This window comes from Ornithodoros turicata, chromosome 2 (assembly GCF_037126465.1).
Source record: "Ornithodoros turicata isolate Travis chromosome 2, ASM3712646v1, whole genome shotgun sequence".
Taxonomy (NCBI): domain Eukaryota; kingdom Metazoa; phylum Arthropoda; class Arachnida; order Ixodida; family Argasidae; genus Ornithodoros; species Ornithodoros turicata.
The window spans coordinates 41827684-41852228 of NC_088202.1; the positions used below are offsets into that span (position 1 = coordinate 41827684).

The following is a 24545-nucleotide window of genomic DNA, read 5'->3' on the forward strand; positions in this document are numbered from 1 at the left end:
AGGAATTAGATGCTTAAGTGTATAAAAATTTGAGGTCCGCAAACTTAGATCGTAGCCCCTGAGATAGTCGGTATGCGTGGGAATAACAACGATTTAATACGAGTAACTAGGGACAAGACAATACATGTTGGAGCCTATGTCTCCAGACGAATCAGCCAGAAGAATGATCCAGGCCGAGCTCTCGCGCATTGTCTTCAGTGTCCGCAACCCAACCCACTAGCGCCACTACAATACCTCCCCCTTTAATAAGTAGAGCCATAGCGGTCTACTGAACGACAGATCCTCAAGGGGTATCGGCGTGTATTGTCGCCCGTAGGAGCCGCTTCACTTGAAGGTGCGACAGCCTGTCCATCCCTCGGTGGTTGAACACTTAAGGACGTATGACGATTTCCGTCACTCAATGGTGGGTCCTCCACTTCGGGGAACGGTAAAGGAAATTCCGGTCCCTCGAGCACAAGATCTTGATCTGCCGTTGTCTTCGAAAATCCGCTTTCCCACGATTCCAAAGATTCCCTGAGCTTAAGACGGTCCTTATGTACTCGATGAATCTTCCCATCAGCATCTCGCACATGGAAGATCACTCTCCCTTATTTTTCCATAATTTTTCCGGTTTTCCAGTGACCTTTCCTCTGCGGGTCAAGCATCCACACGCATACGTCTTTTCCGAAAGATCGGTCCCGTGCCCGTTTATCATGACAACGCCTTTGTCGCTCTCGGACACCCGCATCCGTTGACGTAGGAATCGGAGAAAAATCAGAAGGTCTAACAAGGTCCAACACAGACCGATAGTGCCTGCTGTTGAGCCACTCGCACGGTGGACGACCTGTAGATGCATGTGGCGTTACACGGTATTTGAACAGGAACTCTCTGATATTTTCTCTCCCCTCCATAGCGGAGCGAGATAGCGCTGTTTTAAACGTTCGTACGAAGTTTTCAGCTTGTCCGTTAGACTTCGGATGATATGGAGGCGTACGAACGTGATGAACTCCAAGTTCCGCAAGGAAGGTCGTAAACTGCTGACTGGTGAAGGGAGGTCCATTATCTGTCACCAGAACCTGTGGAAGCTCATGCTGCACGAAAATGTCTTTCATGGCATCCATTGTCTTCGTCGCTGTAGTTGCTGCCATAGGCACCACCTCTGGCCACTTACTGAATGCGTCAATTATTATGAGGTAATGTTTCCCATGCAACTCTGCGAAGTCCGCGTGTAGCCGAAACCACAGTTTCTCTGGCGGCTCCCATTGATGAAGTGGAACCGGGGACTCCTGGGCTGCAATGGCTGCACGCTGATGACAACGTCTCACTGTGGCTTCAATATCTTTATCGAGGCTTGGCCACCACATGTATGAGCGGGCAAGCATTTTCATCTTTGTTTGACCGACATGGCAATCATGAAGGGTGTTCAGAAGTTGCAGACGATACTTATCAGGAACTACCGTACGTAATCCGAGAAGTATGCACCCTCTGTGAGTCGTCGGCTCCGCTCGTCGTTGAACATATGGTGCGAACTGAGGTTCGGTTCTCTCAGGCCAGCCGTTTGTAATAAACTGAATTACTTCTTTCTTTTAAACAGGGATCTTCTTGTGTCGCTTCAGCAATCCGCTTCGCGGTGACCGGAAGGGTAGACATTCGAAAATCTTGCACAGCCTTTATCTCTTCAACCTCGACGTTGAAAATACCCTGCTGCATTTGCAAATCAAATTGCACATCCGGCCCTTCTGGAAGCCTGGAAAGACCGTCAGCATTTGCGATATTTAATGTCGACTTGAACTGGATATCAGAAGAATAACTCATGAGGATGATAGCCCAACGTTGCAGACGGCTTGCTGTAGTAACGGGAATGCCTTTGGTCGACCCAAAAATCACCGTTAGAGGCTTGTGGTCTCTGAAGAGCGTAAACCTCCTCCCCCAAAGATATTGGTGAAATTTCTTGACACCAAAAATTATGGCGAGAGCTTCCCGTTCTATCTGAGCATACCTTGATTCGGCGGGTGTCAGAGTCTTTGAAGCATTTGCGATCGGACGATCTGCGCCGTTAATACGGTGGTAAATGACGGCCCCAAGTCCTTTCGAGGACGCATCCACGGCCAGAAACATTTCCTTGCGCGGGTCATAATGTGTCAGTACTTCGACTGAAGTCAATTTCTTCTTAATCGTCTCGAAAGCTTCAACACACGACGCCGACCATTTCCATGGCACAGATTTCTTAAGCTCGAGTCTCGTCCCCTTGCATTTCCAGACAGCAAACCCGCTCGTCGCCAGTTGAGATAGTCGGTATGCGTGGGAATAACAACGATTTAATACGAGTAACTAGGGACAAGACAATACATGTTGGAGCCTATGTCTCCAGACGAATCAGCCAGAAGAATGATCCAGGCCGAGCTCTCGCGCATCGTCTTCAGTGTCCGCAACCCAACCCACTAGCGCCACTACAACCCCCTTGCATCCCATTGAAGAACAGTGGCCCGCTTATAAAGCTGGTCAATGACAAAAGGGAATAAACTTTTCTGCAGCTTGCAGGGCCCTGACCCCTTGTAGTACAGCAGCACCGGGATAAATGAACAAAATGGCCTTCAAGGCAGCGAAAATGAGAGGAAGGAGTGCACTTGTAACGGATTTCAGTAACACCCGGAAAATAACAACCGGTCGCAGCCCCGGAATCGCCATACTCAGTCGTTCTGCTCTTTTCTGTCTCTTCATTTTATTTTGGGGCAATTTTAAAATGCATTTCTTTTATAGAAGCAGGATCCGCAGTAATGATTTTTCTATAGTGTGTGTGACCCTACAACAGCAAACTGTTAATATCGTCATCACCGTCGCTAGCGTATGTGATGAAGAAGATCTCGTAACAGATAGAAGTCACTTTTTATGGTACGGTTAGAAATATTAGAAGGAGTTCCGTTTGATCCATTAGCTCAGCATGAAAAAAAAAGGCGGTCACTGCAAGTTGAAACAACTGAGTTAAGGCGGAGATTTGGGCAAGTGGGCACATGGGCAGCGCTCTGTGTGTGCACTTGTTTCTTCTTCGTGTCCCGTCTCTGCGCTTTTTTTACGTAGTCGAAACAACTCTAGGAACCTACGTAGGACAAATCAGGCAAGAACAAGCATAAGGCAAGGTACAAAAGCTTCGTCTACGTATGGTTCATAGCTAAATTTCTTCATTGTTTAATTTGCAATTTGTTCGGTTAGAAGCTGCACAATAGCGTTAGGACAGTGTTCTTGGGAAGGACACTTGAGAACATAGACTGTAATTAAAAACACGAAGAAGAACAAGCTAACTTGTGTGTCTTCAGCAGTGAACAAAGTACTGCCTGGAAAAAAAGAAAGAAAAAGAACACAGAAAGAAAGAACGGTTGTAATTTTGTATAACTCACGAAACGTTTCGAATTCTATGACTATGCATTCACCTAACTCTTCAGACTTTTTGTGAAGAATCTCGTTGCTTTTATCGGTATAGTAGAAGCTGTGCCGCCGATTACTTTCTGCGTTACCGACAAAACAATATGTCCTAGAGTATCAACTTCATTATGTGAAGTGCAATCCCAAAATTCGCGGTAACCCCCCCCCCCCCCCCCCCCCCCCCCCCGCCGGCGCACTCCGCCGCTATGCTCAGCCGCTATGCGGGAAGCGGCCTTACAGGATGTGAATTCAATGGAAGACAGTGTTTATGCCAATTAACAGCAAAACAGAATAATTTTTTTAAGATGTCATCGTCTCATAGAGAAGAGAACCCCTGGAGACACGAAAGGCGCCAGCAGAATATAAACCTAGTGCACCCTGGCCAAATGAATTTTAATGCATTGTGCCTATGGGGATTCCGTCGATTTTTGCACAACGCCCATGTTTAGACTACGATTTTTCGACAAAGACAGTCAAATTCTGGAAATGTCATCGGCTATTTTTGTTCAGTACGTCCTCCAGGCCACATACCAACCACGGCGCGATGTGTGAGTGGAAATCCTGATGCACCCAGGGCCTTCAAAGTTGCGACAGGGTTCAGACAGGGTTCCTCTCCTAGCTCGACGGACTAAGTCCCAGTATTATCGTAATACGCATGCGCTGAGACTGTACGGCCGGTCTGAAGGAGTTCGAAAGGCATTTTTTCCAGAACTCGAAAGCGCTGACAGAATAGGCAACTTTATGTTGAGTGAGTAATATACAAATGATACCGTTTTGCATTTTATATCGCTTTTATATGAAACTATTCAACTTGATAAAACTGTCCATTTCGATTGCCGTCACATATACATATATACATCTCGTCCTGTGTTCGTCCTGTGTTTTTCCCCTCAAACTCAAGGCAATGTTAATATCAATATTACAAAATTAGTTTAGGACATCTTTAATAATACTTTTATATCGAATGATATTAAGCCCTGAAGTTGACGAAATTGGCCATTTTGCCATTTGGAATGCCGTTTTGGAAGCGATTTTGTCAAAGGCGACCTCTCAGGGTGCAACAGGGGAACAAGGTACGGGGTTCAAACCTATGATCTTACTCTCATATATATATGCTACAAAATCAGCTTAGGACATCTTTAATATTATATTTATATCAAATGATATTAAGCCCCGATGTTGACGAAATTGGCAATTGGCCATTTCGAGAGCCGTTTTGGAAGCGATTTTGTCAAACGCAACCTCTCAGGGCGCAACAGGGGAACAAGGTACGGGGTTCAAACCCCGTTATCTTACTTTCATATATACATATTACAAAATTAGCTTAGGGCATCTTTAATAATAGTTTTATATCAAATGATATTAAGCCCCGAAGTTGACGAAACTGGCCATTTTGCCATTTCGAGTGCCGTTTTGGAGGCGATTTTGTCAAACGCGACCTCTGAGGGTGCAACAGGGGAACAAGATACGGGGTTCAAACCCCGTGATCTTACTTTCACGTATGCATACTACAAAATCAGCTTAGGGTTATTGTTATATCCAGTGATATTAAGCCATGAAGTTGATGAAATTGGCCATTTGGCCATTTCGAGTGCCATTTTGGAAGCGATTTTGTAAAGCGCTACCTCTCAGGGTGCAGGATAGTGCACGGGACTTCGAACGTTTTAAAGGTCTCGATCTGCTACAGAGCGTTGCGGTAGCCTCTGTTACAATCCCAGTACAAGCCGTTCATAGTATCTTTTTGGCACCATGATACAAGTCATTTGAGTCAATGTAAACGGCCCTGCTGCCGCCTTTTCCAAATTTTGCGGTGGTTTCCGATGCAATTACAGGAGACAGGCATAACATAAGCTGTCGAGTCTTTTTATGTGCGTAAAATGTCTGCCACCATGATTAAATGGGTTTTTGTCTGTTTTAAAGGGCTCTGCTGGAACCTTTTAATGAGTTTGCAATCCGTTACAATTCCAGTAGAATGACAATAGCATAAACCGCTGCGAATACGTATATGACTTTGGAACTATGACACAAGGGTGTCGACCCTTTTAAAGGGCTCTGCTCCCGCATTTCCTGTACTGTATTTTGCGGTAGCCTCTGTTACAGTCCCAGTAGAAGGGCACAGCACCAGCCATTGATGATATGTCATCGGCAGCATGATACAAGGGGTCTTGCCCGTTCCCGTTTTGAAGGGCTATGCTGCATCCTTTTCCGATATTTGCGGTCGCCTGTGTTATGATCTCGATAGAATGGCATAGTATATGTTGTTGATAATAAGTAAGCCTTTTGCAGCATGACACAAGGGGTTTTGCTCGTTAAGAGGGCTCAGCTGCCACGTTTTCCGAATTTGGCGATTGCTTGTGTTATAACTCCAGCAAAATAGCATTGCACAAGCCACTGATAACTTTCTTTCTTTCGCTCTGTGATACAGGGAGCGTCGCCCGTTTTAAAAGGCCTTGTTGCCGCCGTATCCGAATTTTGTGGTCCCCTCTTGCGCAATCGCGGTAGAAAGGCATAGCGTAAGCCGTCATGAATATGCCTTTGGTACCATGATACAAGGGTTTTTGTACGTTTTAAAGGACTCTGCTGCTGCCTTTTCGGAATTTTGTGGTCTATTCTGTTGCAATCCCAGTAGAAGAGCATCATAAGCCGTTGATAATATATGTTTGGAACCATGATGAAAGAGGTTTCGCACGTTCTAAAGGGCTCTGCTGCGGTCTTTTACGGATTTTGCGGTCGCCTTCGTTACAATCCCAGTGGGAAGGACAGTAGTATAAGCCGTCTCGAATATGCCTTTGGCACCATGATACAAAGGGTTTCACCCGTTTTAAAGGGCTCTGCTGGCGCCTTTTCCAAATTTTGCGGTCACGACTTTTAAAATCCCAGTACAAGGGCCTAGTATAAGTGGTTGACAATGGCTTCGCTATGCAGAATACACCAGTGACTTTTTGTGGTGTATTCCTTGGATGCCCCTGCCATCATCGGGGTTGCAGAAAGGTTACTTTTTACTTTTCTCAAAGAAGTTGGCGAGTGATGCAATGTTTCAGAAGGAGACTGTGGGTCATTTCTTGCAGGTAGACGTATAAGCGAATCATGGACTTCTCTATGCGTGCTGGACTTCGATAAAAATTGCTTGATTACCATGAACAGCAAAATTCAAACGGTTTCGTATCGGATATGTATTTTCATCTATGATGTCTTTTCCTCACACTTTAGTGATTTGCCGTGCAAGTTCACCTTTGTGCCCCGTATCTGGGCAGTTTTTTTCCTTGCCATATCGTCGCGGCTCTCTCATGCTAAATTCAAACGGAAAGTATCAGATTTTAGTCCTTTGTGCAACTCGTATCAGCACCGAAGAGCAACGACAATTTCTTCTTTGTCATTGTCGTTGCAGCTGGCACTATCATTAATGCACATACCCAAGCAGCACAATGTACTGAAAGTCGAGTGCAATAGGGGTGGACGGTATGTGTCTTATCAATGTTCTTTAGTTTCACGAGTCTGTTCAAGGCCTTACACCTACCCGTCCACCCCTATTGTACTCGACTTTCAGTACATTTTGCTGCTTGGGTAGAAGCCAAGATGCGGTACCCGGCGTGATAAGATGTCTGCGTGATTTCGAGCGGAGCGAACCTTAGGGGGTATATCTTTATGGATACAATTTTATGGGTATATGCATTGGTGGCCAAGCTGTATCAGAAAATCTCATGAATTACAGGGGGGTGGTTGGAAACATTCAGGGGGAGTGTACACCTCCCTGGGGGGGGGGGGGTGTAATGACATCCCTGGAAAGGACCGGCAATTATAGCAAAGTACCTTAGCGTAAACAGCTGAGCGGTACAGTTATAAGGCATTCGCATATACAATTCATCAATGAAATACTTCACTTGACACACCAACAGAAACAAATTAGCTTCTTTTCCAAATGAGACACTCAAAATTTGAAAGGCGTTTCAAGTTCTTCGTACATAGTTCTCCACGAACGATTATCCCAACGTTCAGGAGCACTGAAATTGTCGGTTTACACACTGTATTGTTGATTTTGCTTGCATTTTCAACGTAGAAAAAGAAAAAAATCAGGGAAAGAGACATAATTAAAAATTTTCATACAATCACCCTCGTACGTAACTACTCCATCTCTATTTCTTTTTCTTTTCTTTTTTCTCTGCGCCTCTCTGTGCTTCGTATAGTTTTTCCGTATAGTTTATACGGAAAGGCTGCTGTTATGTTGAAAGCACATAAGCTTAGTGTAATAATTAAGATGATGCCATTCTCTGCACTTGTCTCCACTATTACTTCTTAATTATCATATTACTTACAGTGTAGTTTATCAAAATGCACGTTCATACCAGATCGCTATAACTACTTGTTGAGGTTCATGAGTCTCAAGAACTGCTCGAATGTAAATGTACTTCGTAACATATACTGAGAAGTTACCCGTCAAAAAGAACTCGTTAGAAGTTAAGTTCCCTTCTATGTTGTTCCAGCCTCAGAACATCAGTTTATCTCTTGTTCAGAAGTTAAGTTACCGTGTGCAAAATGTGACTAAGTTAATAACGAAGTTCTTAAGCCTGAAATGTAACTTGCAGTTACTGAGTGACTTAAAAAAAAGAACGAGTTATTTCCAAGTTACTTCGGACACAAAATAGCATTACGCAGGTGCAGCGGTTGAGTTAGACCTTGACTTGAAGACTTGGGAGGCAGCAGCGAACAAGTGCCCGTTCATGGAACCCAGCCCTCTCCTTCCGATTTGTTTCGGTGTCAGTCTGTCTACCAATGTCATGATGACGTTTCTCTGGTAGATGTCTATTCGAACGCTTTGCACCTTACTCCCTGTGGGCGCACAATGGTTCAGCTTCATTTCAATGGCAGCGCTTCTTATTTCCTGAATAAAATACTGTCATTGATTGAATATCACGTTTTATGGCAAAAAATGCCATAAAGGAACCGGAGAGAAAGCAAGGAAATATGTGGACGTGAGTGAAAAGCGAGTTAAAAGTAACTTGGAACTTAACTTAAGTTACTTTGGCAAAGTTACCTGAAAAAGGAACGAGTTCCTCTGAAAGTTACCACGGCGCAAAAGTACCGAGTTAAGTTACAAGTTACTAAAAAAGGGAACTTATTTACAGTAACGAGTTACTTGTAACGAGTTACCTCGAACTCTGCTTCGTAACGTCGACAGGAGCAGCACTACATCGAACAAGGGTAGAAACAATGCCTGAAAACCTGGATCATTCCGAATTCTTCATTGTTGGGGGTGGGGGGCGGGGGGCAGCTTTATTCTATTTAGTGGTCAAGAGACCTCGGGGCACAGAATAGCTGACAGCTGAAACGTGCATGACTGCAAGCCATGCACATGCGACCCGCGTGTGTGAGAGCCCCGATTACCCTGATCTAAGCATTGCTTCATCTTATGCGAAAATAAATAATGTACTCGAGCGCGCGTAGCACTTGTTTGGCGTTATCTCCAAATCTGCTAATGAACAACTTTGAAGTTGGGGTGTCTAATCCCCGCCGGCGATATTCTACCCTGTTCCAGTTTCTACTTCCCTATACAGGCTATACTCAGTCACATGCCACTCTTCATACCGTGGATCCATACAACTGGTTATTGGAAATCTACAATGAACATTGGAGACCAAGTTGCAAGGTATTAGCTGGGATTGAAGGAACGGGTCGCACCATCCCGCGTTATTGTTGTTTCGTTTCAAGCTGATCTAAAACTCGCTGATTGTTATGCAATTTATTTTTGGAGCACCTTACATTTTCCACGCATAACGTCAACGTCTGTACGGCGCTCATAGCCGCAGCTACTTCGCGGCGCTAACACGCAATTAAAAAAAAATACAACAAGATCCGTACGGTGCGTCCGATGTATCATACATTTGTAGTTGTAAGGGACGGATGTCGCCTTGGTAGAAATACTTTCACCCGCTGGATCACGCCACGGAAATGTTTCCTTTCCAGGCGGGAGGTAGGGGGGGGACAGACGTGCATTGTCATTCAGAGATGCGATAACACACCACCGAACGCGTTACAAAATTAACCCCCAGAAAAAAGCTCATTTTCATATTATTTTGGTTTCGTCACTGGTTTTCCTTTCCCACACTTCAGCCAATCAAATTTTCCTACCTGCGGAAGTCAGCATCTGACATGGGACTTAGTTAGAAACTGCAACATCTGTTGTAATTGTCTGTTCTTGTGTTGTTGTAAATTGCCGTGTGACCTATCCACCTGCGACTATACCTATAAGTATGGGTAAACAGTATTGTAAATATACTAAAATAAAATTCACTCAGTGTTCTCTACTTCTTCACCTCCTCGTGTGTCGGTGACCTTCTGTATTCCTACCCACTGCTGGGATTTGGGAATATACACGCTTTCGATTCTGAATGTATTTAGTTCTGCACCAAAATCTCTGGTCCAACGAAGCCACGTTTGATCAAATCATTCCCACTTGCAGACGCCGCCACTCGCATCGCCACAGCACTCGCAGACGCCAAATTGTCCATATCTTCCATTTCATTTAGTAATAACTCTGGATATAAACGTGATATCGAAGATGTCATCATTTAATTACGTAGTCTGTATATCCATGCTTAATAGCTATGAGTCCGCGGCCCATACCTGTTTCCCTTGCTACAGCCTGCGAAGTAGCGTTTGGTCAAATCGTTAATTTTCAAGCGACCTAAGAACAACCAGGAGACAAGATCACACAGCAGTCGCTCTGTTGTTGTTTCGTGTTTGTTCTTTAGTCGCTTGTGGATTTACACCAACCAGCCCAATCTATATACTTCAGACATTTCGCCAAATCGTCGCCCAAGTGGCACTCACTGGCGCCAAATTGTCAGTTTCCTCTATTTTAGTTCGTAATAACTCTTGATACCAACTGACGGTATCATCATAAAATTACGTAGTCTATGTATCGTCTGCGGACCGTAGCTGTTGTCCTTGCTGCACCCTTAGAACTCGCATTTAGTCAATTTGTCGTTCAGAAGGCTATCACAGGCGCCAACCTGCCAATTTCATCCGGCAATCTCCCGAAAATCTGGAAAGTCTCATGCTCGTTCCCACAGTTGTACATCATCTCTCATTCTTTATTTTTCGCGAAAGCTCCCGGGCGTGTTATAGGTGTTGTTATCAGGTCAGGGCGCGAAAAGGAAATTGTTCGCCTCAGATATGTCCTCCTCTACCTTCCTAAATCTGTTCCTCCTCACGTACTCACACACCACCCTGTAAACTTAGCTTCCTTGTGTAGTCCTCTGCTATCAGGTCAAGCCGGGTTTCAGAGGGGGGTGTCCCGGAATGCTGCTCTTGATGCATTAGTTACCTCACTTTCTCTCAGCTCAACTCGTCCTTATACTGCCGCCTGTTCAGTCCCAACAACAAATACTATAGTGACGATGGGTGACGAAATGCATTGCAGTCCCAGATGATCAGGTAAGCATGCAATAGCTGGTGGCCTTAACACGGCTCTGCTGAAACATGTCGTAATCCATTTCCTGTCGCGAACAACATTGACCCGCCTTTCTAGTATAGTAGCAGTGATTGTTTCTGCGAAACGATATCAATAGAATGCTTAAGTAATAGTGCCGAGGCGTATCGGTGTATATCCCAAGTATGTCGCCCTCTTACAAGATAATGCCGTCCTCAAATCCTATGATGATGAAGGAAGCCTCATATGCGCAGCTGCGTTCAAAGCCTGAAGGCACAGAATAAGTCAATTGTAATTATGCCACCTCACGAAGCTACTGTGGTTAAAAAGTTAAAGGTGGCCCTTAAAAAATGAAAGCAATAGACATATTGGGCCACAAACGTCGACAGTCACGTAGGTCCATCCGTAACAGTTGTGGAGAGAGGGGGAGAAGAAGACGTTAACAATGACAACCGACACGAGTGGACGGCCGAAGATGGCACCACGCTACGGCAGCAGAATCTCCAAAGACGCAGCCAGTTATTGTTATTATTCTCGAAAATACCTCTTTTTGTATGTATAGAATGGCTCTGATTAATTGATACCTAGTTTCTATGGTACTTTGATGAGAAAGTACGCGTTTGTACTAAAATGAGTGGGAACACCCGTAGCGGCCGCTAGTCGCCAGTGTTGTGGCGCATATGATTGGTAACCGCCACTATAGCATACAACATAGTATACTATAGTATACAACACTTTTTGTTATAGCCGCAGGTGTTGCGACGTCAGGCAGTTGTGACGTGCTTCGTTACAGCCCAACAATTTCGCTCTCGAACTTCCGCTATTCGAGACAGAGAGGCCTTCACAATGAGTCATGCCATCAATTATCAGACCAATTTTTTTATGGCGCAGTAATTACCATGCATGCTGTTCGACACTTCCGATCTCATTAAGCGTTAACCCATGACCCTTTTTCTATGTCCCGGTGAGGTATTTATCTGGGCCACGATCGCATAAAGCAGTCCAGCACGCGGGCGAATGCCAGGTAAAGTTCATGAAACATATATTTTCTTTTGCTTACAACAAACCAACTTAGTTTCTTACTGACTTCAATTTGGATCAAGCATCCAACTGGTTATTCTTTGCTAGACCTTAGTCCCTGCATTATAATGCAGGGACTAGGAAACGTCCAAATTGCGGTCAGGCAAAGACTAACCAGTGGGATGCCTGATCGAAATTGAAGGAAGTAAGGCACTATGTTGGTTTGTTGTAAGCAAAAGAAAATATGATGAGGTTGGCTCACCTTTACGTTGGGCTCGCTACTCCAGCACACCTCGCTGACGAGTTGTCGTCACCAGGCACCAAGAAGTTCGTTCCACTCCCGCTTTTGTCGTCCCGCTAAAATAATAATAATAATTAAAAAAATTCGCTCGTCGAGGTAAGCCGGTAGAAGCTCTGTAGTATGTTGCTCTGTACTTTCAACATAAATTTCTTAGGCACTTGAGGCTTTGTATGTGTTCATCCCTTCTATGTGTTCCAGGCTCAGAACATCAATTACCATCATGTACAATCAATAATTTCGTGTGTTGATAACGTTAGGGGTCTCCCGGGTCCTCCGGCCGTCGCTGGTGTCAAAATCCCCTCGCTCAAACTTGGCACGCCACTTGTTCACTGTTGAGTATGATGGGCACTTGTGCCCTAATATATTTGCATCATGCTGTTCAACCTTTGAAAAGTTCACTCTTGTACAACAAAAATGAACTTTAAGCGTTACAAACCCACAATTTATCTTCGTAAAATGTAAATACGGCGACTACACGGTGCTCGCTCAAGCTCAATCCAGCGACGCTGAACTCGCCGCTGTGCAGCAAAAGCATCCCACCTTACGTCCTCAACCGGTATCGCTGGCTATGACTTTGCACCAGAGCATCAAAACAAATTTTGTTCCCGGTCCGGTTCGGATCCAGGCATAATGGTTCGGTTCAGGTTCAGCTCTAGGAGGACACACCATATCGGTTCTGAACTGGTTCTACATGCGCTAAACCGGTCCCGAACCAGTTCATTGCACAAGGTATATGCCCGGTACGAAAGTTCCGAAAGCATTATTTCTCTTCGCATGTCCTAGAGTAATAGTAAAGATTTCCAGCAATGTTATACTAGTACATGCCCTGCTCTATCCCCAAATGGCCTCCAACGAGATCACCTTTTTACATTACAAACGGTTCCGGTATGATCTTCCCTATACTTCCAACGTGCTGGCCGCAACGGTGTGACAAGAACGCTTGTCCACAGGAAAACGGAACTATAGAGCGCGGTTGTCCGACGTTGTCTCCATCGATGCGGGCGTACAGCTATGCATTTCTGTTTGTATAGGAGACTCGAGTTGCAAATTTCTAAGTCGGTTCGGTTCCGGTTCAGCTCCAAGATGGCGACGGCCTTTTCGGTCATAGAAATCATAAGGACAGAGGCTAGAAGAAAAGCTGGGAGAGAGAGTGAATGGGGAGAGCAAAGGAGTTGTACGGAGGCAATACCTTCTCCCAATGTCCAAGTCAGGGAGGCGCCATGATCGAGATTCTGGATTCAACCGGATTTGCCACATCTTTTTCACGTATGAAGACCAGGTGCGTGCGGCGCAATGATATCCAATCCAATGGAAGTCGCTTCAGCTTCCGCTGGGCTCCGTGTGTCATGCCGTGTGCGAAGTGTGATTGTTTTTTTCTGCCATCACTGGCGCGCTTGGACTCCTTAAGGAATGAGTACCGTACGGTTTAAACTTTGTGCTGCGACATGAAAGAATGGCGCACGGAACTCGTAGGAGAAACCGTTCGTAACACTCTAGGCCTATCGTATCGATCATGGCGGTTCATATGTTGAGATGCCCCCTTCGCTGGCTTGGTTTCTAGTTATGACACTTCTCCATGTTTTCGCTTCTGCTCTGGTTCGGTTCCCGCAAAAATAACGGTTCCTTCCGGTTTTCGGTTCCGGTTCGGTCTGATGCTTTGCTTCGCACCCGCACGTTCGTGACACGTCAACGCCCCCGAACCGTACCAACGTCCGGTCTTCAACCTTTTACATGCCATGCCTCATCCCGGCGTACGAGCTATACCAGCAAACAAACGATGACTTGTGGATGTCCTCAGAACATTCAGCTATAGACAATCAAAAAGTCCTTAGGACATCCTTTATTGTAATGTTTCGATGGGCCCAAGACAGTTGAGGGTGGGAGCCACATTACTTTATTTAGCCGAGCAGAAAACCAGACTGCCTAGAACCAACTCCGCGAGGCACGCTTACAACACAAAAGACGATGTCCACGTGGATCATCTCGAGAACACCAAAATCCCTACCCCTGTAACCTCGAATGTGAAAAACGCTTACCAACACCCAAAATCCAAACAATCCCCGTTGTTTCATATTCAAACACACTCGACGGTTCAAACCGCACGACTAGATGCAGCCCTCTTGTACTAGGATGTAACGGTGGTGAAGCATAATGGGAACTTCCCCAGGTGAGGAAGATCCAGTGTCGCTGGCAGGAGAAGCAACTGATGGTGAATCATCGGCCGGAGGAGGCCCACCCCTTGGCGAACAAACTGGTGGCGTCGATTCCTCTGGCAACGTACTCGTGACAGAAGCGGGTCGAGGCGGCGATGTGCATAGACTTCCGGACCCTTGTTGGTAAGGTGGGTGATGACCCATCATCCCCCAAGGTTCCCGTCAAGCCGCAAGATCACGGCGGAGGTGCTCCTGGTGACGCCTTCAATAACGTCCATCTGGCAGTTGTTACGTCAGTTACGTCAGAGACAGCATCGGGGGGGGGGGGGTTGAAGTTTTTGTCACGGTTGCGGGAATCCAGAGAGCTCCTGACCTGAAATTGCGAGCATAAACGTTATCCCCAGGTGAAAAAACGTGGGATGGCCGCGATCTCTGATCGTGCTGTAGTTTTTGCTTCAGCTGCTTCTGAGCCATAGACGATCTGAGGTCTGGGCGTAGCAGGTTGATTCCAGTGTTCAGCTTCCGTACCATAAGAAGCTCCGCTGTACTACAGCCAGTCGTTACGTGTGGCGTCATACGGTAGCTGAGCAGAATCCGTGCCAGCTGCGTACAGACGTCACCTGAAGTTGCTTTCTTAAAGGGAGAATCCGCATAAGGTCCCTTCCGAGATTTTCGAATATTCGTCACCTTTAGCCATCAACGACCATGCCTGTAAAATATCTCCTTCGAAAACTGAGTCAAACTTGATAAAAATGATTTTCTTCTATGACGCGCTCGGTGACAGGGTAGTGCGAGCCACGAGCGCTTTTCTGCAAGCAACACCGAGCGTGATGTAAGTCGCGAGATATCCCGCGCCGTCCGCCTTGCTTTGCTGTGTGTTTTGGCAGTTTTGACGAAGGAAATTTACCGTAGCAATTGTGTTCGTTACGTCGCACACTGATCTTACACCCACCACGATGGCCGGTAAGACATGCTGTATAATCAGTTGTGGCAACAGGTCGGATACAACAACAGACGTAGCATATTTCCAGTTTCCGACGGCCAAACAACGTCGTTTGGAGTGGGAAATGGCGCTGCGCAAAATCAAGTGGAGGAAGACCAGCTCGAGAACGATATGTTCTCATCATTTTGAGCCAGGAATGTTCGACACGAAAAGACGGCTCATGCGGGAACTCGGAGTGGCACCTGCGGGAGGCACCGACCGCATGTGCACCTGCAACATGTTTCATATTACGCGTGCACCCGTGGCACTTATACAGGGTGTCCCAGAAAACGTGTCATTGAATTATAATAAAAAAACTACGCCACCTAGAATCATGCGGTCAACAGTATTTGTTCTTATTAGTTTTTGCCACCTCCTAATGTGAATGTCATTACTCCAAGTTTAATTATGTAAATATTTGCGAACTGAACTCGGAAATTTGCCAAGTAAAGGTCACTTTTTTACCCCACCAATATGAAGAGCGTGCCGAATACACTCAAATTCATGATAATTCACAGTGATATTCACGAGCTATTCCATCGGAAAAAATAGCCGAATATCATGCTTTTCGGAGCACCGGACAATAGCCCGCGATGACGTTTTCAGCGCAATCGCTCTCAGTGCGACGAAAGGAGGTTCCGAAGCCAGCCCACAGAGTGATAGTAGAAAAAGTAACAGTTCCTAAAATTGGGAGAGGGAAAGCAAAATCCCAGCGAAAGTCGGACATGATAAGCCGTGCCTGTTTTCTCTCTTTCTGCGACGTCGGGGAGGGCTGGGTTTCCAACCTCCTTTCGTCGGACTGACAAAGATTGCGCTGAAAAATTCATCGTGCGCTATTCTGTGCGACCTCCGTAGAGTATGATGTTCGGCTATTTTCTCCGATGGGATAGCTCCTGAATATCCCTGTCAATTATCATTAATTTGACTAAATTAGACACGCTCTTCACATTGGCGGGGTTACAAAGTTACCTTTACTAGGCAAATTTCCGACTTAAGCTCGCAAAAATTTACATAATTAAACTTACGTTACACGACATTCACATGAGGAGGTGGCAAAAACCCAGTAAGAACAAATGCCATTGACCGCATGACTCTAGTTGGTGTAGTTTTTTTATTATAATTCAATGACACGTTTTCTGGGACACCCTGTATAAGAATGTGCGACAACCTATTAGAAACTCATCATTAGTTACTCCGAGTTCGACAGTCTTCAGTGTATGGGTCCGAGGCCTCGGTTTCAAGCGACGCGCGCACTGGTACAGGGTCCGTCGAATACGGCGAGTCGTTGTGGTTTATGGTGGCGGTTAAGTCATTCTCCTCATTAGAATACACGTCTGAATCGGGCTGAAGTCCCGTGGAGTTCTATTCTGATGCGGAGTCGGCTTCCATGACTGCACGTTGAGCGTAACGTGCTTCCTGGCGTCTTCAATGCAATACAACACATGGGAATCACGGCAGACGAATCTCGCGACTGACGTCACGGCGTGGCGCTCCTCGATTCCGATGCTACCGCCCGCTCTCATAGTTTCGGTTTCGCTTTATCGTTTTCGCTTTATCGTTTTCGCTGTTTATAAATTATACGCGCACGTTTATACGAAACGGAGGCTGTTGTCAGCATCTGGGGGGTGGTCTCTGCTGAAATCAACTTTCACTTAATTTTGGGCACAACCGTTGCGGTCCCTCCCTTTAAGTTTGTGTCTGATCAGCTACACCGCACGTTCAGCGGCTCCATTGGAAGCAGGATGATAGGGCGGGATACAGGCGTTCTGGCAACGGCCATGATGTCAGACGCACGCTTCGGAAGCTCTTTGTTGCTCCCTGCAACTCCGAAGCGTAACAGTGATGTCATCATCAATGGAGTCCCATCAGACGTGACTCCTCGCTATAGCTTTCATCTTGGCAATTCCCGAGTGACCCTCACGCAGTAGGTGAAGGACTTCCGACTGCAAGGACACCTGGATGACAACCCGCGGTCCCCACAAGACAGTTTTCCTGGATGCTTAGTTGGGCCGCCCTTGTAGAAAATACATTCCACTGTTGCCCAGCAGGCACTTCAGTACCAGACCAGAGTGCTTCTCGTACTCGTGCGAGGAGAGGGTCCTATGAAGTCTCCTCAGCAGCGACTTTAGCTGAGAGAACACGTGGATACACACCCTTCAGCATGAATACCTCAGGTGGTCTGGGCACGAAGAGTGCTTCTGCAGGCAGTGGCAACTGGCTCAACGCATCGGCGTGAGCAATACTGCTCCCTGGGCGGTAGGTCAACTTGTACTTTTATGCGGGAAGCGTTAGCGCCCATCATAGAACACGTGACGAACAGGTCTCGGTTATTCCTTTGTCCGCAGCCAGCAAACCCAGTAAGGGCTTGTGATCCGTGACAGCAACGAATTCTCGTCCCCACAGATAGTGGCGAAATTTTGAAACGCCGAATACCAAGGCCAATGCTGCTTTACCCAGGTGGCTGTAGTTTCGATCCGCAGGACCAAGGCTTCTCCAAAAGCCACCGGCCGTTCTTCACTCGAAACTTCTCGATGAGCAAGAACGGCACAGAGGCCTACAGGGAATGCGTCGCAGACAAGCACGACGCTCTTATTGGGGTCGTAGTGGCTCAGAACCTTTGCAGATGACAGCAAGTCTTTACTGCGAAGGAACGCAGCCTCCTGGCTAGGGCTCCAATGCCAAGGCGTCCCTTGCTCTAGCAGCTGATTCAGCGGGTGAAGGACTGTTGACACATTTGGCAGAAATCGTCGATAAAAGTTTGCCAGCCCCAAATAGCTCTGAAGTGATTTCACATCCGTAGGTGTGGGTGCTGCTCGCACGGCTTCGGTTTTCTTTGGGTCTGGTCTCAGGCCATCTGCGTTGATGAAATGCCCAAATATATTACCTCAGGGACGCGCATTTCTCGATCTTGAGCTTCAGACCAGCTTCTTGAAGGCGCGACAAGACGAGGTTGAGGTTTCTCAGGTGATCCGCGTCGCTGTGTCCGGTGACCACTATGTCATCGAAGTATACGACAAGATGGTGCAGATCTTGAAGCAGGTTTTCCATTGCTCTTTGGGAGATCACTGGCGCCGACGAAATTTCAAAGGGTAGACTGTTATAGTGGAACAATCTTTTGGGTGTGTTTATCGTCACGAGTTTTCGCGATTCTTCATCCAGTTCTACTTGTAAGTACGCATCCTTCAAGTCCTCCAAGTAGGTCAGAAGGTCATCAGCCAAGATGGCGGAACGGGCGATAACGGGCCATCAAGAAACGGGCGATAAAATTTATACGTTTATTTACGTTTATACGTTTAAATTTATTTATACGTTTCACGCAATATACGAGGGTCATTCCCGTTTAATTTCGTTCCTAATTTGCTCCTGCTTCAGGTAAAAACATATCATTTACCTAGTTCTAGTTCTAGTAGTTTACATAGTTCTTTGGTTACAAAAACGCAGCGGTTCCGGTAACGAACTACATCCCTAGGAGGTACTGATCAACTCGCTCCTTGTAGTCGTCCCAGTCCGTGGCGACCATTCGAAAACGCTCCAGCTTCTCCACTCCCGGCATGACGCTAGTGTTCGATTCCGGCCAAACACCTTCTGCTCAACGAAGTTCCCCTTTAGCGAATGTAGATGTCCGACTTACAGTCTCCCGCTGCTCCGTTTCACGCTTGTCGCCAATTGTAATGCGATGGGCCCAAGACAGTTGAGGGTGGGTGCCACATTACTTTATTCAGACGAGCATAAAACCAGACTGCCTAGAACCAACTGCGCGAGGCACGCGCACAACACAAAAGACAATGCCCATGTGGATCGTCTCGGGAACACCACAATCATCTCTAGGACGTCCGTGGGATGACTTGTAAAGTGCCAAAGCGGACGAAAAATGAGCGCAGAACTTTAAAGTGAAAAAAAAAAAGACTCAAGAAACAGGCAGCAGGAGAGGCCCGTACGGCAAAACAGCCCAAAACGTTGAAAAATGCTGCCATGGAGCAGTATCACAAGCAATAGCGCCGCCGACCGTTATGTCGTATTCCAAGACACGGTTCACCAATGCAGACCGTGTTAGCAAAGATGCTCTCACCCTAAGCAGGAAAGCAGGTTCACTTCTGTCTCCCCCACCACCTAAGTACGCGGAGTTGGAAACCTGAGCTCTTACAGAACTTCCACGGGAAAGACAGGTATTGTTTGTCACGCGAGCTTCGGCTGCGAATCAAAATGAAGGATGATGTGTCTAAGTTTAATTCGATTGTGTACACAAACAATACCGAAATTAGGAATTGCTTGGCGTATTAACTCACCATGAATATAGCGTCTGTGTTTATAACTTCTTCTGGTTTGAGATATTCAGTTGATCCACCGGAAGTCGACCTTCCGCAGTGCTACACGACCCGGGTTTCTCTCTCTCTTGCAATAAGTGCTCCTTGTAGCATCCTGTGAGGGATCTGATTCGGACAATTCTTGAAGCAGCCGCGGAGGTCCATCCACGAAGCTCCCAGAGATGTCCACCGGACATCGATTTCCGGACACTGAAATTCGGATATATTACGTACCTCCAGAGGAGAAAGTGTTCTGCCTGCTTTGGGGCTTCTGCTTGCTGCATATCATATTAACAAATGAAACCGCCATTCAAATGCAGTCGTAGCGTTTCAAATCCTACTCACGTCTACTTTATGTTGTTTTGTATTAAGAAGAAGTGCACCACAGGAATGAAGAATGCGCCACTCATCATGAGGGTGAAAAAAAAAAAAGTGCTCGTACATCCGAGTTTGGTGTAATTTTGAAGTCCCAGTGACATCCTGAGAAGGTATCTTGATCAGACAACACTAGCATTGATGGAAGTGCTTCGTCATTTCCGTCAAACTGCGCTAATCACCGTGTGCTGCGCCATCCTGCGCCGTAGAGGGTGTTTTTGCGGAGCAGGCGACTACTTTGCAGTCCACGGAGCCCGCGCGGTTCACGAAAAAACGAAACCCGAAGTAAACGAGGCGAACCAGCGTTTGACCAAATTTAAACATAAGAGGGAGCTGTCGCAGAGACTTACTTATCGACTGACCGCGATGCCAGCTAGGCTTAACTAACCTAAATAACTGTTATCATGCTTTTTTATTAGTGGATGACTCCCAAACAGATATCGGCGGTTATTCACGGGAAATGCAGAGCTTTAACTAATGTGTCAAACCGAACCCGAACCGAAAACCGTACCCGAACCGTTATTTGCGCCGGAACTGAACCCGAACCCGAACAGCAATTTTTATGACATTGTAGAACCCGAACCGGAGCAGAACCCGAAAAATAATAGCGGTAACCGGTTCGCAACAAAACGGTTCCTACGTGAAAGAAGTCAGCATAAGAGGGCATCTGCCTGTCAAACCCCGAACGAGGACACATTGGTTTCCATATCATGCATTTCGCAAATTTTCACCTAGCCGTCAAACCAGGGCGTATAGTAAGCAGTGATGGCCACTAACTACTTCTACAGTAGTTTAACTATAACTACTAACTACTTTGTGATTGAGTAGTTCAACTACTTTTCAGGGGAGTAACTACTTTTTTAACTACTGCAATGTAGTTTAACTACATCTATAACTACTTAACGTTGTCCACCAACACCAATCCCTTGTAGTGTTCTTGGACACCCAAATATCAACCACAAGCAATAATAAACTTTGGCTCAAGCCATTGCTACGATCGTCAAACACAAAGCTTGCGGCGGGATTCTTTCTATGCCTACGCGATAAACTAAGTTGCAGAATTATTTCACAGCATATGAGGCTTCACTAGACAAGCATTAAACGTAGAGGTATGCAAATATTCGAAATTTCGAATATTTGCGATATTCGGTTCATATTCGTATTCCAAAATTTGATATTCGAAGTTTTCGAGTATTCGTAAAAGTTCGAATATGTATTCGATTTTTTTTTTCGCATATCACAGCAACTTATTCCGAAGCTGTTTCGGGCTGCGCACTGGAATTTGTACGTTGTGGCGACGAACATGAATAGTAGAACAGCTGCAAAGCGACGCGCGGAGCTTCCCAGGTACGCTCGTTTGCGAATGCGTCGCTATACGTTCGGTAACCGAAACCGAAACTAGTACGGAGTTGTGTGCGGTCGCCATTTTAGAGCCCGCCCCAGCGAAACCCGAGACCGCGGTACGTTTCATACATCGTCAGCACTGTCGCGGCTTTAGTGGATTGCTAGAGAACGCTGAACATTCGTATGAGGCCTACAGTTCGGTGAAATTACGGTTAAATATCGAAATTTTGTTGACGTTGAGCTGAACACTGCTGTTCAGCGTCCAATTGCATGCACAGCCAAAACCTGCGTTTCGAATGCGTCTTTTTCGGTTTCGTTTTGGGGTTGTCAGCGATATATGATAGAATCATGGTCGCGTGCGATGACGGCGATAATCGAGGAGTGGGACGTGTTGATATTTCGACATAGTTTCTCCAACTCCGGCGCTCTGCGACCGTATGAAAGCGCCAACTAGGGCGACAGTAACGCTGCAGTCATTTGAAACTGCGCTAGCTGTTGTTACAGATGATAGCAAGACGCATATATAGCCTTAAGCCGGACCTTCACGGAGCGATTTTGCTCGCGACTCACGCGCGTCGCCGTCGGCGCGACGAAGTTTGAGGCCCGCGCGCAGATTTCCGCCGTGAAATGAAAGGAGCGCTGAATACGAACGTCGCGGAAACAATCACGCGTGATACAGCCATACAACATCGTCGAGGATCGCAGTTTTACTGCGCTATAATGCATGAGGCCGTTCCAAACTATGCATTACCGTAAGTAACGATGGTCTAACGCGTGATGTCACGCGTGAGAGCAGTGAAACCGTGCAGTTTCTCGCCTTCACGACAAATGCGGAAGGCATTGTCAATGCGAGAAGGGATCACTTGCCACCATCATTTTCCTTCTGAGGTGCTCATCGCTAAATCATCCCACACTCTGAACATGTCATTGCTCTTCACTTCCATTCTGTCTGTTTCACCAGCACTTTACAATGCCAACACAGGTGTTCACTGTTCATGAAAGATTTTTGAAATGAAAGTTTTTTCTTGCGGTTTTCAGCTTGCCTCATGAGAACAGCACACTGTTTCATTGTAAAAATAATTTTACTGTACATGTGCATATAAGCATGTATGCCCTATGCTAAGCCAAAACATTAATACATATTCCTCATTAGCACTTGGGACATTTTTCTAAGGATCAGCAGAACACAACTGTGACGATGCTTGTTTTCGGGGCTTAATTAACTTAATTAACTCTTAGAAGCCGTTATCCTATGTGTGATATTCGATATTCGATTCGTATTGGAAAATTTCAATATTCGCACACCTCTAATTAAAAGTGAAGGTTTAGTACACATGCACGACACAATTGCTCTGCACCCCCGTTATCATCAAACAAGTAGCTCAAGGCAAAATTCGGAAGCACAATCGTGCCCTAAAGCTTGCGGCAAAATTGGAAGTAGTTGGCGCCTTCAGTAACCTAACTACTGTAGTTAACTACTTAAAATAGTAGTTTAACTAGTAGTTGCCACTACATTTCTTCAAGTAGTTGATAACTACTTTTAACTACAATCAGATAGTTTAACTAGTAGTTTAACTACATGTAGTTAACTACTGGCCATCACTGATAGTAAGTACATGCTTACAGCGTCTTTTTTAACACATTGAAGTGCAGAATGCGTCTAGCGCCCCACGCACGCGCTGCGGTGTCTGCTCTTTACAGAGGAAGCGCCACGCGGACGAATGAAGCAGGAATGGGGTAGACCAGTTGTGTAGCTCTATAGGACGTATATGTGACTATGCCAGCGCCCAACGTTTCCCTTTACACGCGAGCAGTAAGAATTAAACAAGTCAGAAACATGAGAAGTAGACCGAAGGACTGTACGCAGAATGGTGCCTGTTTGATTGGTCGTGGTTTGAAAAGTAAATATAGTTCTGGTTACTGGTAGTGCAATTGTGCCGTGACACATTGCCTTTGTGTTGTGGATTAATTCGTACACTGCCGCGACCTCGGACAGAGCAAGGATGGCAGACTTATTTCGACATGCTTCAGTACGGTTTCAGATTGATTCACGCTGCGAATGTAGACTGCCGGCAAGTACCGTCGTCTATGTCAAATGCTGCCCATCTTGTTAGCTTCCTTTCAGTGTATCTTGCTGGCACTGTCCGTGTGAATAAAGAGATTTGAACAGAGTGTAGTAGGACTACACCGCTTCATCAGCGTGGACGCTATTTGTAAGCATCCATTTAACCTTTCGCTTGCTAAAGGGAGTAGGGGAAGGTGGAGCAAGCTGATACAGAAATTTGCACCATGCATATGGAATTTCTATTTTTCGTGTTGAAAAAACTGGCCATCGGCACATTCTCAGAGGTCTAGAGCTTCTGATCTGCAAATCAGAACGGACGTAGATGGGTCTAAAGTAAACACAGAACAAGAAATTCAAAAATGAAGATTGTCTCATCGTGGCCCAACCCTCGTGGAAAGACGAGACATCGCGTGGGGTAAGATGAGACACGCCGCGGTAATGGAGTATATACGAATTAGTTTTTGAAATCCAAGCACCTACACAGTCCCCACGAGCTCACCGCCTATAGGATGTGCAATAAAACCACAGAGCCTGGTGCCATTTCCCTCAACTGTACTTTCAAAACAATGCACCACCGGTCTGATGCGTCGCTGGTCGCTCGCTTTTGAGTGCGCTTCTGCTTTGCTGGAAATATCCTAGGAAACAGGAGAATTTGCTGGAAATCATTTGCAATATGAACAAAAAAGGAATCTCTGAGGAATAAGAGTAAAGCCACCTGATAGTTGACTTATGAGTTTCTAAATTACATTAAATGTGAACTGCATTAAATTTAATTTAACTTAAGTTGTCGCGTCTTGCCTATCGCAATCGGGAGGTCGCCTATCGCAAGGTCGCGATTGCCTATCTTGCCTATGTCGCGTCTATTATCGGGTGCATTAATTTTACAGTTAAACACCGGATAACCAAGAGTGCCCATATTTTGCATATATCTAGATGAATGAATAATGAGATAGGATGTGTACTTACATTGGCAGAATAAGCCTGCGACACGCCCTGCTGCACAGCTGGCAAGAGTCTACAGAAAATCGCGCCTTTTTTGCGGGTCTTTACATTCCAGGCAGAAGTAACCGGTAACCGAGTAAGCAACCGATATTTCTTTCTCTCTCTCTAACTTTTTCCATGCCAACACCAATCCGGAGAAGTCTAACGCGCAATAAATCGGACATGCAGAGC

The 24545-nt window shown here is 45.9% G+C and overlaps 1 protein-coding gene across 1 annotated transcript in view; it reads right to left on the reverse strand.

The window, feature by feature from the left end:
- Positions 1 to 18332, reverse strand: part of LOC135384562 (trypsin-1-like) — a 42873-nt gene extending 24541 nt beyond the window's left edge. The window contains exons 1-3 of the mRNA XM_064613759.1: positions 18169 to 18332; positions 17738 to 17924; positions 17345 to 17413 (exon numbers count right to left, since the gene is read on the reverse strand). Coding sequence (XP_064469829.1) covers positions 17345 to 17413; positions 17738 to 17924; positions 18169 to 18332 — 420 coding nt within the window. The remainder of the gene's footprint in view (positions 1 to 17344; positions 17414 to 17737; positions 17925 to 18168) is intronic.
- Positions 18333 to 24545: the final 6213 nt, after the last annotated feature.